The 17,961-nt window shown below is 33.4% G+C and overlaps 1 protein-coding gene across 6 annotated transcripts in view; it reads left to right on the top strand.

Moving 5' to 3' along the window:
* The window catches only part of LOC111054394 (HEAT repeat-containing protein 5B), a 170,947-nt gene that overhangs the window by 77,295 nt on the left and 75,691 nt on the right, over window positions 1–17,961 (top strand). For all 6 annotated transcript variants that reach the window (XM_039432602.1, XM_039432598.1, XM_039432601.1 and 3 more), the window contains 3 exons: window positions 8,739–9,014; window positions 9,699–9,980; window positions 11,192–11,381. In XM_039432602.1, coding sequence (XP_039288536.1) covers window positions 8,739–9,014; window positions 9,699–9,980; window positions 11,192–11,381 — 748 coding nt within the window. The remainder of the gene's footprint in view (window positions 1–8,738; window positions 9,015–9,698; window positions 9,981–11,191; window positions 11,382–17,961) is intronic.

The raw sequence follows: 17,961 nt of genomic DNA, 5'->3' as shown, positions 1-17,961 counted from the left end.
TCCCTACGACTGTTGCAGCAGATTTAGTGTTGAGAGTGAAATTTTCTGACCAGCAACAATAGATCAGTTGACAATGAAATTTTGAGTGAATGTTTGGAACTCAATTTTAGACTTTGCAGCTTTGTTGACACTAGTTTGGAGGTGAGCATATCAAAAATCCCAACACCTACATCATGTGCTGAAGGGATGAGGGTGATTTGAAAGTTGCATTTTCCACTTATTAATTACATGCTTATATATCTTGAAACAATGTTTTATATTGACATAATCAACTACATAAAAATGAAGCTGAATAAATTTTCTACAAGTTTTGTTCGGTAAAGGTTTTTGATAAATCCGATACTTTTCGAGATATTCATGTTCTAAAGTGATGCATTTTCGAAAAAAAACCAGTTTTTCTTCTATTTTTTCGCTTTTTCAAGTATTATAACTTTTCGCCACACTGCACAGAAAGCAGCTGTTTTTCAGTCCCTACGTAGATCTGAAAGACATTGTTTGCAGACGACTCTCGTCTGACGTCAGAACAGGTTTCTTTCCGGCCTAGGCCGGAATGAGTACCCTTTCCAGCCGCTAACATGGAACTAAGAAAGGTGATCAAAAAACAGCTGATCAAAAAACTTTTCATTATTTGTGTTCATTATTCAATAATTAAAACATTTATAATAATATCATCTTATTGTCATTTGAAAGAATAAAAAAGTATAAACTCAACCTCCCACATAATTGAACATCATCTTTTAGGTTATTTAGACAAATCAGAATAAAAAATAAAAATACTTGGACAATTTCCTGATATTCAGATTACCTCAGATTTGCTAGATCTATCACCTTCCACTTCTGCTTTCGAAAGTGCTTAGTAAACAACTATTCTCATATATATTACTGTATATATATTTATATATAAAAAGTATAATAAAATATAGTATTTATAAAAGTATAATATATATAAAAAGTTATATATATATATATATATACATAATATATATATTGTTTATTTTTGTGTGTGGCGAAAAATAGCGTTCGCACCATGGGCAAAAATGTTTTTCCGGCTCTCAATCTATTCAAACCGATCTATTCTATTAAAAACCGATTTCGAGCCGGAAAAATTTCATTTTCTGCTCTAGGTGCGTAATATACTATTTCAACAATCGATGGAACAAGAATGTGCTAATTACGAGCTTGTAGGGCATTAAATTATCTCATGTCATGTATGATTCGACTATTTCACGCATTCCCATACGACTGTTGCAGCAGTTTTAGTTTTGAGTGCCTTTTTTTGGAAGGAAGTTTAGAAACACCCCGTGTGTTTAGTTCCGTATACGTTTCAATAGGTACTCAATATGAATGTTCATACTGAAGCACACTGACAATTTATGATGACAGAATAGTGTGATATTCGAAAAAAGTCACTTGTTGCAAATCTTGAGCTTTGACACTCAAAACTAAAACTGCTACAACAGTCGAATTATAATATCGGAAATATAAAGTATCGGATTTATCAAAAACCTTTACCGAACAAAACTTGTAGAAAATTTATTAAGCTTCATTTTTATGTAGTTGATTATGTCAATATAAAACATTGTTTCAAGATATATAAGCATGTAAAATAACTTTTGACGCAAAGCCCATATTCCAATACACAAAAAAATGGCCAATTTCTATATTCAAAGCTATGTATCTCTGTAACCCCTTATTGTAAAAATCATCACTTGATCCAGAAATGTGCAATAGCATTTTCTCTTTCATCTGCTGTAAACGATTCATAAAAATATGTTCGTAAAGTGAGATTTGATTGTTGAAAAAATCCGGAAATTGTAGATATTTTTCTCATATTAACGGTTTTGGCAGTTCTATGATATTCCAGATTGATCCAAGTTGGATTTTAGGCAACTGAGCTCGTAGATGATGAATTTATCTACAATTTGGAATCAATCGAGAGTTTCTATGATGTATCAGACTCGTTTTAGAAACTCTTGATCAACAGTGAAATCATGAAAAAATGTAAAAACTGTACTGTAATCGCCATTTTTAAAATCTTCTGTAACTTTCGAATTGTATTTGAATCAAAAGTATCATTTATTGGAGTGGGTAGAGGGAGGCAATTTTCACATTCTCACTAGATTTATAAATCTTAATCAGAAGTATTTCACAAGACATGCAGCTTTGAATATAGAAATTGGCCATTTTTTGTGTATTGGAATATGGGCTTAAGTACACTCGACAATAAATTTTTAATTTTTTGACCGAATTTGACTTATGATGCATGATTTTGGACCGCCTGGACGAGCCGAGAAGAATGAAGTGTAGTACGATGAAATCTGAGCATTGTGTCAAAAATTATAAGTGTTTGAAATTTTGATCCTTGAGGTGTCCTTAAGCGCGCCTCTCCACTAGGAAATACTGAAATGAAGTGCATCAAACGTTTGATTCTCATAGAACATGATCTCATGAACTTATGTCATTGTGTGAACTATCAATGTGAGAACCATTTAGTTGGTGATGATGGTTGAAGCTGAAAATTAGGTGTTTTTCACAATACATGGAGCATTGATGTCAGGTGTGCCTGGAAATCTATTTGAGATAGAGCACTCTCCCTGATCTCAGATTGTAGAGCACAAAAATACGCTCAGAGGGATTTTGAATTATACATCTCAATGTTAACAATCGGAAGATATTGTTGATCAAAAACTAAAATTCATCAAAATTGATTTTTCCTTCAAATTTTACTCATTTTTGAAAAATCATAACTCAGTACTCATTGGAGATAGAGAGTTCCAAATGATCTCATTTCATTCAGAAGTTTTTAATCTAAAAAAAGGCAAGAGCAAATTTGTCTATCCGATTACGAAATTTGGCAGAAATAGCTGAAAACTGGAGAATGAGCCGAAAATACGAGGTTTTTGGGCCACCCTGTATCTAGCACAAGGAAATTTTGCATGAAGAAATTGGTTCTGGACTTCTCTCATGTACCCAAATAATATATTAAAAAATCAGAACTACAATATAAATTGCATGCACCAATGTATATAGTGACTTGAACACTTACTAGGTTCAAACTAATGGGATGTTTAATAATTATGAATTTGTAATAAAAAGAGAGATCCAGATTCTCTTCTCTATTTTCTTCCAATCAATCCCTCTAAGATTGATGAAAATGAAATGAAATAATGAAACTCGACAGGGTTATGAGTAAGGTAGATACAAGTGAAAGGCCAAGTAGAATAACATTGGAAATTTATTCAGAAAAAGAAAATTAAAAATTTAAAGCAAAGGTTAAACAAACTATTTGAAACTAGCAGGTAACCCGTGCTTCGCAAGGGTCTTCCTTAAAACTTGACGTAATGAAATCTAGAAGAATTCAAAATAGGCCTATAAGAATCCTCGGTTGATTAAGAATTTATATGCTGCATTTCAAGTAAATCAGTATGACCACCTTTCAATTAAAAAAAGAAGTTGGATTCAAAATGGCGGGAAAATTTGGGTGTGACGGAAAACCTGTTTTTATCATTCGAAAAGGATCCCCAATCATACCTATCTTCTAATTTCCCTTTTAAGAGAAATTTTCTGCTGCTTCCATACAAACTGGAAACATGACAAATAATTGAAAACTTGACAAACTGAAAACTTGATGTAATCAAATCTTGAAGAATTTAAAATTGGTCTATAACCACCCTCGGTTAAGCAAGAATCTATATGCAAAATTTCAAGTTAATCAGTCCAGTAGTTCTGACATGATAATGCGTCAAACATAATTTCCCTATACTTTACATCTGTATAGGCTACGTTTATAATCCAGTTCTTTCCTTTATTATAGTATAGAAGATCATTGTTATTTTACTAAAAGATAGAATAAGTTGAATAGTTTCCCTTTCAGAGGGACTATTGAAAACCCACAACACTCATTTTACTTTCCTTGCCCTATTACCATAGGTAAGGAAAGTATTGCTTTCCGAAAAAAATTAAGGTACCCCAATTTCTTAATTTCTATACGTTTCAAGGACCCCTGAGTCCAAAAAAGTGGTTTTTGGGTATTGGTCAGTATGTGTGTGTGTGTGTGTGTGTGTGTGTGTGTGTGTGTGTGAGTGTATGTGCGTCTGTGTACACGATATCTCATCTTCACATTAACGGAATGACTTGAAATTTGGAACGTAAGGTCCTTATAATATAAGGATCCGACACGAACAATTTCGATCATATGCGATACAAGATGGCGGCTAAAATGGCGAAAATGTTGTCAAAAACAGGGTTTTTCGCGATTTTCTCGAAAACGGCTCCAACGATTTTGATTAAAGTTATACCTGAATAAGCTCTCGATAAGCTCTATCAACTGCCACAAGTCCCATATCTGTAAAAATTTCAGGAGCTCCGCCCCATCTATGCAAAGTTTGACTTAAGATTCTCAATTATCAGGCTTCAGATACAATTTAAACAAAAAAAAAAAATGAGCGGAAAAGATTGGGCATGAGAACCTCTACAATTAATGTTAAGTAACATTTTCACCTAAAATTAAAAATAAGCTCGAAATTCGAGAAAATGTGATTATCCAATTGTAAACTGTTGGCAACTGTAGATTCTATCAAATGATTCACTCTGAAGAGATTGCAGACCTCGTGTGTCTCCAGCGTTATTGCCCTGTCACCAGCTGGGTCAAATCTTTGAACGGTAGACTTGAGATGCGCGGGAACACTAGCGTCAGGTTATCAATTTTCATAACGGCAAGGAAAGTTGTGTGAGTGCGCCACACCAGATTTTTTCATTTGAAGATATAACGAAAAGGTGCATATGACCTTATTTTTTTGCTCAGCTTGCCAAAATACCCCTCATTCCAATATTAAAATTTTAAAATTTTCGACTGACTGTACAGTGAGTCAGTCATTCTATCAGGGCTCGAATAAATTTGAAATTCTAATTAACTAAAAATTGAAGAATATAATTTCTTTATGCAAATAACAACACATTCATTCAAAGACATATTAACTGCATGCGTTTTCATATTGCCGATACAACATTGATGAAACTGTAGACGTTTATTTAGCACTTTGTCTCAAAAATTGTTCTAGCTGAAAAATTAATAATCCATGCCACGTGTAGGCCTAAACATTGCATCAGGAAAACGAAGTTTCAAAACTATGTTTTTCAGGTAGAAAGCAATATAGAAACAGATGCTCCTTTTTTAATTTCGACCATTAGATTTGGTGATTTTTTAATGAAATCTAATGTACCATTAATGAATTTTAAACATTTCTGAAAAATCTAGAAGGAAAATTAAAATTTGGGCTTCCAGGTGCACGAGATTGATATTTTTAGAATCTATGTGCAAAATTTGGAGATCTAAATCATTCCCGTTTTTTACTTTCCTTGTCCTACGAGGTGTGTTAGAAAAATAATGAGACTGATTTCATACTAACCAAAGATTTTATTATTTTCAAACAACAATGTTATCCCCTTCAAAGTAGTTCCCTTGGGCAGCTATACATAGTCGGAGTCGTTGTTCCCACTCTTGGTAGCAGCGCTGGAAGTCTTCAATTGGTATGGCTTTTAACTGGTCGGGCACAGTCTTTTGAATGTTTTCCAGAGTTCCAAAATGACGTCCTTTTAGGACATGTTTCAATTTCAGGAAGAGGAGAAAGTCACAAGGACTTAAATCAGGTGAATAGGGGGGTTGAGGAACAACAGTAATGCGTTTTGAGTTCAAAAATTGAAACATGTCCTAAAAGGACGTCATTTTGGAACTCTGGAGAACATTCAAAAGACTGTGACCGACCAGTTAAAAGCCATACCAATTGAAGACTTCCAGCGCTGCTACCAAGAGTGGGAACAACGACTCCGACTATGTATAGCTGCCCAAGGGAACTACTTTGAAGGGGATAACATTGTTGTTTGAAAATAATAAAATCTTTGGTTAGTATGAAATCAGTCTCATTATTTTTCTAACACACCTCGTATTACCTCGTAAGGAAAGTATTGCTTTCTGAAAAAAATTAAGGTACCCCAATTTCTAAATTTCTATACGTTTCAAGGTCCCCTGAGTCCAAAAAAGTGGTTTTTGGGTATTTGTCTGTATGTGTGTGTGTGTGTGTGTGTATGTGTGTGTGTGTGTGTGTATGAGTGTATGTGTGTCTGTGTACACGATATCTCATCTCCCAATTAACGGAATGACTTGAAATTTGGAACGTAAGGTCCTCACAATATAAGGATCCGACACAAACAATTTCGATCAAATGCGATTCAAGATGGCGGCTAAAATGGCGAAAATGTAGTCAAAAACAGGGTTTTTTTCGCGATTTTCTCCAAAACGGCTCCAACGATTTTGATCAAAGTTATACCTAAAATAGTCATCGATAAGCTCTATCAACTGCCACAAGTCCCATATCTGTAAAAATTTTAGGAGCTCCGCCCCATCTATGCAAAGTTTGATTTTAGATTCTCAATTATCAGGCTTCAGATACAATTCAAACAAAAAATCTCGAGTGGAAAAGATTGAGCATGAGTATCTCTACAATTAATGTTGAGTAACATTTTCATTTTCACCTAAAATCAAAAATAAGCTCGAAATTCGAGAAAATGTGATTATCCAATTGCAAAATGTTGGCAACTGTTGATTCTATTAAATGATTCACTATGAAGAGATAGTAAACCTCGTGTTTCTCCAGCGTTATTGCCCTGTCACCAGCTGGCTCAAATCTTGAATAGTAGACTTGAGATGCGCGGGAACACTAGCGTCACGTAATCAATTTTCATAACGGCAAGGAAAGTTGTGTGAGTGCGCCACACCAGATTTTTCCGGTATGCAATCCACAAGTTGACATGTTTTGATGCGAACAAACGAACACACGAACAAACACAACCCTACTCTCTCTTATCATATCGATAATATTAAAATAAATGAATTGGAAGATAACAAGGTCTGAAATGATAAGTTTACAATGTTATGTGAGAGGAGCCAAAAAAATTAATAAAAATATTTGAATAAAATATTACAGAGAAAGATAAGTAGTTATTAAAAAAAAATGTTAAATGAAAGTTACCGGAGTTTATGACAAAATTTAATTTGAAAAATATTTAATTTAGAACTTTGTTGGCTACTAGGGATTTCTTGAAAGGCTGGTGGGATAGAATATAATTATGGATCAATGTAAAATAAATAACTCACAAAACCTTTCTGAACTTTTCCAGTCAGGGCTCTATAATCCTCTGAAGTCTGGAGTTCGAGTACACTTGACACTTCACACTGAAAATTCCACTCAAAACGCACTGCTGAGAACTGAGAGCTGTGAACTGAGAAAGCTAGCACAAGTTGCACCCTTATTTATGGGCCATCCCCACCATGCCCTAGCCATCCCTTACTGCCCTAGAGTCGCCACGTGGTAAAATGCCATGTGCTCTGACAGGCAACAATTTTGAAAATATATACTTGTTTTAGGTAGCCTATATTAAACTTCTAAATAATTAAAATTAAAGGCTCCTCTTAAAAAATATGATAATAAATTACAGTATTTATACCTGTTCTACAAAATTGCAATCTTATTATTAAGTTATATTTTATTATTTATTGAGATGAATTTAATAAATACAGGTGTAATTTTACAGAATTTGTATAGCATAGCAATTATTGATTATATGTACACACGTTAGCTTCTCATTTAAATAATATTCAATTACACTAATTCAAATTTGTTGTAGGCAAAATAATCAATTTACCTATTAACGATTTTGACAATCAATACATCACTTTTATATGTATCTATATTGATATATGTTTCTTTGAATCTATAATTACAATAATAATATTTTTGCCCTCCTGTTATCATCATCCATTCTTTCATTCATACATTATTTCATTACTTCATGCTCGCTAATTAATTACTAATACAACTACATACTACTAATATTCTATACCATTTCTGGAAGAACCTTCCAGAACTTGTTCTCTGAATAGCCAACGGTTTCAATTAACCCTTTCTTCAGGTTCTTGGAAATTCATTTATTGAAATTCAAAAAGGAATCTTCTAAAAGTTTCTTCTTTAAAAGTGGGAAAAAAGCACGTGGTTCACACATGTCAACGGCTCAGACTGGACTACTTAGTTTTTGAGATATATTGATTTTTCGATATTTTTAAAAACGTCAATAACTTGAAAACTATGAGTTAAAATCTAATTCTAAGGATATGGTTGGAGATTTTCAATAAGATTTATATAATGTGTTTCTTTGCTTGAAGATTTTGATCTTTTTAAGAGCTCTCAAAGTTGAATAAGTACATTCGTAGAGTTCAAAGCCAAATTTTAAACAGTTTGAATTAAACTGTCAAAAAAGAAGCAAATTATACGAATCTTATTGGAAATGACTTGCTCTTTCCAACTTCATCTTTAGAATTAGATTTGACTGATGGTTTCCCTTATTGTTCGAATTTATTCAACTTTGAGCCCTCATAAAACGTTCAAAAACGCCAAACAAATTATATGAATCTTATTGCAAATGTTTCCCCTCTTTCCAACCAAATCCTTAGAATCAGATTTTGACTGATAGATTTCTAGTTATTGACGTTTTTCATGAATATCGAAAACTAAGGTCGACATAAACTTTTACTGGACATTTTTTGTTGCAAATTTCATTTAGAATCTATGGTCTTGGGATGTTACATCTTTTGTAGGACACCTTGTCCCTGTAGATGTTCAACTGCGTATTGTGTTCTATGATATACAGTGTTGAATAAATGGATATCTTATAATTGGTTGCAGGGGGAAGTGATGCCAGGCCCACTGCCTCTGGGCGTGGCGGTGATCGACGCATCGGTGTCGCTGTTCGGCTGCATAATGGCGCGCGTCTCCAACAAGCACCGGCTGCAGATGTTGGGCCACTTCGGCGACTGCATGAAGGCTGCCAAGTCGTGTCGCGCCGACGCCGTCACGCTCAACGTGTTCGCCGCACTGCTCGCCGGCATCAAGGGCCTCGCCGACTCCAAGGCGTCCATCGGCCAGGACGACGTTCGCAACGCGGCTACTGCGCTCATTGTCGTTAGTATCCATACATTGGTCAATAGTACATTCAATAATCGTTATTCAAATGTGGGGATAAACTTCCACTTATTCCTAATAATTGCTTTCAGACGAGGTGGGGCTTCCGTCAGGAACTCTCACCAATAAAAGCCATACGAATATTATTATTGCTTACAATTGCTCAGCATATGTAAATCGAATCAAATAGCTTTTTTATTCTCAAAACCACCACAAATACAAATTTATAAAATTCATTGAAACATTCAACAGTGAATACTCGCCACAAAGACTTGAGTCTGTGAGTGGAGAGAGTTCTTTCAAGTTGATTGAGATTATGTTCTCATGTTTTGTACATTAATATATTATAATTAAAACTATTGTAATTGCATTTATTAACATTCTTCAGAAAATCAAAGAATATAAATCACACAATGAAATTCCATACTAGTTATTAGTATATTATATTAGTATATAGTAGCTTAAAGACTATAGTACTCATTAGAAATGGCAAATTCACTTTGAGTTATGCGCGCCAAAAGCTTGAACCAAAGATTTTGAAGTGACGTTCCATGGGAAAAAGTAGTTTTGAACCAGCAGTCACGGGATATGGAACAGTTTACCACTGGCACTGGAAAATTTACCACTTATCATGTTCCCAGAACGAACCCAATGTAATTGTGTCTTTGGGCGGATTGTATGCAGGGCACCCTGACAAGCGGCAGTCCGGTGCTGCGTTGCGCGGCAGGCGAGTGTGTGGGGCGCTTGGCGCAGGTGGTTGGCGATGCACGCTTCACAGCCGAACTGGCCCAGCTGAGCTTCGACCGCCTCAAGTCGGCCAGGGATGTCGCCACTCGCACCGGCCACTCTCTCGCCCTTGGCTGCCTGCACCGCTATGTCGGCGGCATGGGCTCCAGTCAGCACCTCAACACCAGTGTCAGCATCCTGCTGGCCCTCGCACAGGACTCTACCTCGCCTGTCGTTCAGGTCACTAATATTTTCAACAATTCAATTACATTTATTTCAACAGTATTTTAAAGGCCTTTTCAAAACGAGAAAGATGGCATAAAAAATGTTCAACGATACTTTTATTCAAAATGGTGGCTGATTGAAGTTTGAGTTTTTATAGAAATAATTGATAAATTTTAATCAGCCGCCATTTTGGATAAAAGTATCATAGAGCATTTCTATTGATGCCATCTTTCTAGATTAGAGAAGGCCTTTAAAATTATGTATCACACAATGGGTGTTGACATTCAAAATATTTAAGTTACAACCCCTCATTTCTTTAAAAACTAAAACTTCAATAAGCCACCATTTTGGATACAAGTATCATAGAACATTTTTGTCGATGCCATCTTTCTTGTTTCAAAAAGGCCTTTAAAATGAGTACCACACAATGGGTGTTTACATTTAAAATATCCGATTTACAACCCTTAAGTCACCCCCTTTTGAGGGGTTGAAATTCAGTTGTACGTCAAAAGATAGAGTATTCGACCAATAACTTATGCTGAAAGTAACAGTATTATATCTACAACAGTGTCCAACTTATTGAAGGGTTGCCATAGGTCTACATAATATGACTCACTCTGTATAATCGAGGGCTAGGGCATTACCTATTTCTGTATTTGTGTCATTTTTACTTACTCGCCGGAATGTAATTTAAATGTTAAGCATAATTATAACTTCTTATGTATATTGTTTGTATTACGTTATGTGAAATCATTTTTGTGTATTTAACTGTATGACGATTGTCAATGTTATTTTTAAGTGTAAAGAATAAATTAATTAAATACAATTATTTGTAAAATCCTTATTAGCTAAGCCAATACTGTATCGATTCTCTATCTGTCTTCTCGCAATTCTTTCAATTTCAATTATCAGTATCATCTGTTCGTCGCATTCCCTTCTATTTATCCAGCTTTGTATAATTGTTAATTTTCATCAAAGGGTAAATATTTGTCACAAATGTTCCACTAACTACTGGAATTCAGTCACTGTTCTGATTCCATTTTATTGTATAGAATTTTTGCTCATTGAAAAAATGCAATCCAAAATTGCAAAAATTTATACCTGTTGCAAAAATTCTATACTTACAGAATCTGTATAGAATATATAATCTGTCTGAATTCAATTGTGTTTCTTTAATTTGGGTGCAATAAGTTGATATAAGAATGCAAAGTGCAAATTATTTGCAGGTGTGGTCGTTACATGCATTAGCACTAATAGCTGACTCTGGTGGTCCGATGTTCCGCGGTTATGTGGAGCCGACTCTGTCTCTGACACTGAAACTGCTGCTGAATGTGCCGCAGTCGCATGTCGACGTACACCAGTGCATTGGCCGCGTTTTGTCAGCTCTCATCACTACTGTCGGACCCGAGCTACAAGGTAATATCAATTCCAATACATGGTAAGTATCATTACTAGTGATGTGGATCGGGAATATTCCCAGTGGGAAGAAACTTATGATTTGGCAATATTTCCGGGAATATTTCCGAGGCAAAGAAATTTTGGGAATTTATGGGAACTTTAGGGAATTTATAAAATTGTTCTAAAAATGATTGAAATTGATCAATCCCATTCATATTTTACATCAATAAATCATCATTCTATTTGATATTGATCAAGCTCAGCCACATTTTACATTGATATAATCAATAAATCATCATTCTTTGAGCCTGTTTTTGCTCACTCACTGTCTTTTAAATACGGTACTCGTATAGTCCAGTCAATGAAAGATTATAGAGCGAAATTTTTGGAACACAATTTTTGACCCCGTAGCTCTTTTAAGGGTAGTAATGGGGTAAACATATCAAAAGTCCTCACTACTACCCCCTGTGCTAAGGTGGGGGGGGGGTGCTTTGCCATAATTTGTTTTTTGCATGTATCTCCAACAATATGCGCCTTTCGGAAATTTTTGTCCAACACAATCATAATATTAAGCTCACAAATTATCTTACAAGTTTCATTTCCAACATTTTTCCATATCTCTCATAGTTTTCTAGGTATGAGCTCTCTAAGGTATCACATTTTGAAGAAAAACCCTTCCGGCTCCGATTTTTTCATCTTTTTTGCCTTATAACTTTTTAACGATTCATTGAAAAAATCCGCGCCAATCATGGGCTCATAGAGCATTATATTGTCTTCAATTCCATCTATGGTCTCATTATTTTACGCATCTCCCAACGATTGTTGCAGCCGTTATGGTGTTGAGTGTGAAATCTTCAGTTCAACAACAATAGCTCAATTGCCAGGGAAATTTGGAGGGAATGTTTGGAACACAATATTTGACTACGCAGCTTTGTTTGATCTTGTTAGAAGGTGAACATATCAAAAGTCCTCATCCCTACTCCTTGAGCTTAAGGGATGAGGGTAGTTTAAAGTTGCATTTTTTTATTTCTGGCTGACACGCATGTAACTGGGAAACAATGCATTTCAGCGACATGGCTTACTGAGGAAAAATGAACCTAGATAAATTTCCAACAAGTTTTGTACAGTAGAGTTTTGTGATATCTTCTTTAGTTTTTGAGATATTAACTTTTAAAAGTATAAATTCTTTGAAAAAACAGTTATTCTTCAAAAGTATAAACTTTGAACTTTTGCAACTTTTTGCACTTCCAGGGCTTATTACTCAACAACAATGCATCGAAAGAATGTAATTTTTTTACACATGGGGTAGGAGTGAGGACTTTCAATATGATTACTCCCTTGTAAAGCTGTGTTTTCGTAACGGGCAGAAGCAGAATCGATTGCAGCGCACCCAAGCGGGCAGAAACAGTAACACTCAAAGAACTAGTTCTTTGACATGAATTTTGCTTTATGTGTTATGGGTACGGTAATGAACTTTTTGGGTTGTCAAAAGGTAATTCTAAAATGGTTATTGGATATTTGATTCATTATAGTGAATTAATTGCTTTTTATAACTCAGATAACTTTTCCACAATTATTAGTTACTTCAATTATGCTAAATTTTATGCTTTATAGGCATGTCAATCAATGAGTTAACTTTCCATTTCCTATGCTTGAAATTTGTAGGGGTAAATTATTTGAAGTAACTGATTGTATTTCATTATCAATAAGATATTATTTTATCAACTAGAAGCATTCCATTATTAATAAGATATCATTTTTATTTTATTAATTAAAATCAATTGCCTTCAGAGTCAATGCATGTTCTTTGAATCACATCGTCTATAGGTAGGCCTACCTACTTGTATGAGTACCGTATTCAACTTCAAAGGCCTATTGAAGCTCTATCGAAAAAAAATTCAAATTAATAAATAAGTGCTTTACTTTTGGCATCTACGGGTTATATTACACCAAGAGAAATAAATATTGTAAAAGTTTCTTAGGCAATTTTATTTTAGCAGTCCCCTTTTTGATCATTGGATAGGTACGGTCCCGGCTGATATACTTAAATAAGAATCGTGAGGTCCATTGACTGCCTAAATCAATATGCCTTCTCAGGCAAGGTTCAATTGGGGACTCCTCACCAGTAAAAGCTATACGAATATTGAAAATTATTATTATTATTATAGATTACTGTAACACATAATGTAAAAAGTGTATTCAAACAGGCGAACTAATTCTAATAATTATTGTTGAGATAACTATATCTTGCTAGAATAAACAGGTTCTCTTATGGTACTTTAAATAACACATAGCCTATTTTAAAATGGATAAATATCTATTGATTATAGAAGGTAACTAGTACCCTTGTGATATTCCAAAATGAAACATGATTAGTTTCGACATTTTCAATAAGGACTCTCTTGACAATGACATAATTAGAAACTGGTCATGCTTATTTTGAATATATTAGGGTAGGCCTACTAGTTATTTTTCATAATTAAACATTAAAGTTGCCCTATTAAAATGAATACTTTATTAGATATTCATTAGAATTAGAGTAGCCATTCAAACTTCTTATTTACTATAATGTTCTAAAAGCTTATCAATTTTAATCAAAACCTTGGAAATATAGTCTAGAAGGTAGAATTAAAAGTAATTATATTTGATGTGGCTTGGAACATAATTTTTTCAACTTTTGCTTGAGTTATTTTTCATATTCAAAGAATTATTACCCGTTCAATGCAGTACATAAGTACTATTATTTAATTCTTAATGCAATACATAATTGTGATAGCTTACCTTATTTTATATAAAATTCGAGTCTATTATTTTACATGTTACCTATAGCATTTGCCAGTCAGCAATGTTAAATAATTTTATTATTCCCAAAAGAAGCAGAAGCCATACAGAACCAATAAAGTTGTTAATAAGAGTTCGATGCTGTTGGGTTGAATATAGTTTTAAAAATCCCTCAAGTATAAACCATCAAAACTTATTTTATTAGCTTCATGTCACTTGCTGTTTTCTTAAACTACCTGAATTGAAGCAGTTAGCAGGAGCGATCGCCCAACCCCCCCCCCCCCCAAAGAGGATATTATTATGAATAACATGAAATAAACACATCAAGATTTACTGAAAAAAATTAATATATTTCTTAGATTAGTCCATCTCTTTCTTCTGTAGGCTACTACATCATACATGAATTATATCCATGGAATATTATTCATAGTTGATTTTCTTTGTCATCCTCTACTTCTGGCTGGTACACCACTAGGCCTGAAATCAAAAAGTTATAATTTATTATTCATTATAAAAAAACTTTGCAAAGTGAATTCTGAAATTGATTGTTTGTAATCTGTATAAGTTTTCAATTATATTTCTTGGCAAGGAACCCCCAATAATGAAAAGTAATGTTATATGAGAAATTCCAACAATCAGTTGAATTATTATTAGCATCAATCTCCATGTAGGAATTAATATTAATCAGTGTGTCCCAAGGTCAAAAGAACTTGTTGGTGAACAACATATTTTTGGATACCATGAACAATTCATTCATTTCTGTGGTCAGTAGGCCTACTCTCGACCGTTTGGTTTATTTGACTCTTCAAAAATGTACTGCATAAAGTATTTATTGGTTCTATATTTAGAGAAACAAGTTTAATGAAACAAATGGAAATATAATCAATTAATTGCTTGATCTGAAATGATGATTATCTACAACATTATAAGTAGAACTAAGTGATTTAAAAATGAATACCAAACTGTAAATACATAAATCTCTCTAAAAACAATGCAGGTATTTCATCCATGAATTCAATTATAAATTTTAAAAGGTGGAATCACTGTCATTTAAGCTACTATTCAGTGTTTTTTACCAGCACTTGCTGGTTGAATTTTTGAAGTCATCTATTCATAGTTCTAATGTATGGTCATTTATAAAGTTCAACATTCACTCAAGATCAAGATGAACAGTTGAGAAGAGTGTTTAAAAACAATGTATTCACTCATCATTCAGGGAATAGAGCTGTTCATAATATTTGGGATTTCCTCCATAATGAAATAATTTATGTAACAAAATCTAATAATGTGATAACATTGAATCAATAATCTGATGTTAAAATGTTATCACATTATTAGATTTTGTTAAATAAATTATTTCTTTATGGAAGGAATCCCAAATATTATGAACAGCTCTATTCCCTGAATGATAAGTGAATACATTGTTTTTTAAACACTTTTCTCAACTGTCCATCTTGATCTCATGTGGTTTCACGTAGTCTCGAAATATTAAAATTTCCTGTAAGCTATTAATGATTTTGTAATTCAGTCAGTTTTTCAATTATTTTAGTCACATACCATATTTATGTCTTACTATTTAAATATCTAACATCAAATCAATAATAAAACATCGTGGATAAACTTTTTGAAAAAATGGGAAACTGTATAAAATGACATCGCCCACATATAGTTTAAAAAATGTGTGGAATTTGATCTTACCTAACTAACTTATTCTATCTATGGGTTCCAAAGAATTTTTCCATCCTGGTCAACAAAAATGAATTCATATGCATTTCCTTTGAGCACATTCTCTTCAATATTTTGTTTGTAAATGGTACCTGAAAAAAGAAACATATTTAATTCTTCAACATATATCCATTTTGGAGATAAAGTGAAGTTAATCATCAATGATAATACATAGTTTGGACTTTGAATAAATTAGAAGTGAACTGTGCCTCAATAAACTATTTACATTAGATAGACTATACATACTATAAGTATATAGCCTACTTATTGTAGCACATAACAGAAAACACTTTAAAGTTTTATAATATAAATTAAAACAGGAGACACACGACATAGATAGGTTAAAAACACTGAAAAACTTACATTACACTCTCTGCTCGGTCGAGAAAAGGGACACAGTTCCTCGAAAATTTCCGATTATAATGTAAGTTTTTCAGTGTTTTAATCCATCTATGTTGTGTGTCTCCTGTTTTAATTTTTACTATTTACATTGATATACCTGGCATCACGCAATATATCGATCAATAGAGCATGAATAAGTTTTTCAAATACATTACTATTAAAGTTTCAAATGAGTTTGGTAGCAATGGTCAACCAGAAAAATAGTACCTATTTTATCTTTTTCCAATGGCAGTCTTTCAATATTCAACTACACTGACTCTGATCAAGTTATTTCTATAACAATCTATGTACTGATTTTGTTTCCAAGTAAATTTGAATAAATTAAAAGAAGATTAATTTATAGATAGGTACCAAAGACAAAGTAAAAAATGTTCTAATAGTCAGGTTAGTTTTGTTATTGTATTGATAAACTATGGGTTTACAATATTTTGAGGTGCAACTAGGATAATGGAAGTTTAGGACTTGGAATGTAATGGAATACTTCAAAGTCAAATGATGATGTTATTTTCAATAAATCTGTTTGTGAAAACTACTAGCTGCATTATAAAGAATGTATTTTGTGATTAGGCCAACTCAATGGAAGTGTAAAAGATTGTTAGCGTGAAATGCTATCTTATCTTATCATGTAATGCAAAATGTTATCTTGGTTGAATAATGTTTACAAACTGATCATTTAATGTTAATCTAATCAATCAAGTTTGAATAACTTTAAATGTAAATATTTGATTAGATTTCTCTCTTTCTTGTGATAATTTTCTACCATACACAAACGGGCTAGTCTAGGCTTTACATTATTATTAAACACTAGAAATTATACTTTAAATAAATAAATAAACTTTCGTCAACTTTTAACTTCTTGAAAAATGAAAAAGATAGCAATTTAGACCTAGAGACTAGGTTATTAAAGGCCTACTACAGAAGGCTACCTGAATAAAAATTGTAAACATGCTGGTAGGCTACTTATAAAAATTATATCAAATTGTGTACGGTAGATCTAGCCTACTTTATTATGAGAAATTTAAGTCTACTTACTTGAATCCTCTATCACATCAGCAATTTTTAACCATATTCTATTTTTCGAATAGGTAATTCGTTGTGCAGGTCTGGAAAGTACAAAACTTTGAACTGTCGCATCAAATTTATAACGAATTTCACGCCTTTCTGTAGTAAATCCATTTTCAATTTCTCTTGTAAAAATTATAAGAATAAAGAAACCAATAGAAATATTTTATACCTCAATTTTCTACTGCAAATTAATTTCACAGTATAATAGTAGCAATCCGAAATCTGACAACCAACAGCAATATAATATCAAAACAAACCATCCAACAATATTAAAGATTGAGGTTAAAAAGAACATGGCGTCTGATCCAGAGAAAGATTATTCTTCCGGTGTCACGTGATCAGAGCAGAAAAATATTTCCAAGCTGTCTGTTCCCGTCGACAGAATCCCGAAATTAGTTCTTTTTCGACAAAACGGTTCACGAGCAGTGATCGGTCGAAGCAAAATGGCATTGTGTTGATAGGCCTTAAAATGAACGACAGTTCGTCTCTGATTTGAACAGTTCTTTTTTTCTGCTCATCTTTCTGCCGATGGGTGAACACTCCCATAAGAACCAATGTTAATTTAAAGTGAATTCTGTCGTTTGCCCGTTACGAAAACACGGCTTTATATATATAACATATATTT

This window comes from Nilaparvata lugens, chromosome 7 (assembly GCF_014356525.2).
Source record: "Nilaparvata lugens isolate BPH chromosome 7, ASM1435652v1, whole genome shotgun sequence".
In the NCBI taxonomy this organism is placed as follows: domain Eukaryota; kingdom Metazoa; phylum Arthropoda; class Insecta; order Hemiptera; family Delphacidae; genus Nilaparvata; species Nilaparvata lugens.
The sequence above is the reverse complement of the archived record's forward strand: the minus strand, read 5'-3'. Positions and strand labels throughout refer to the sequence as shown.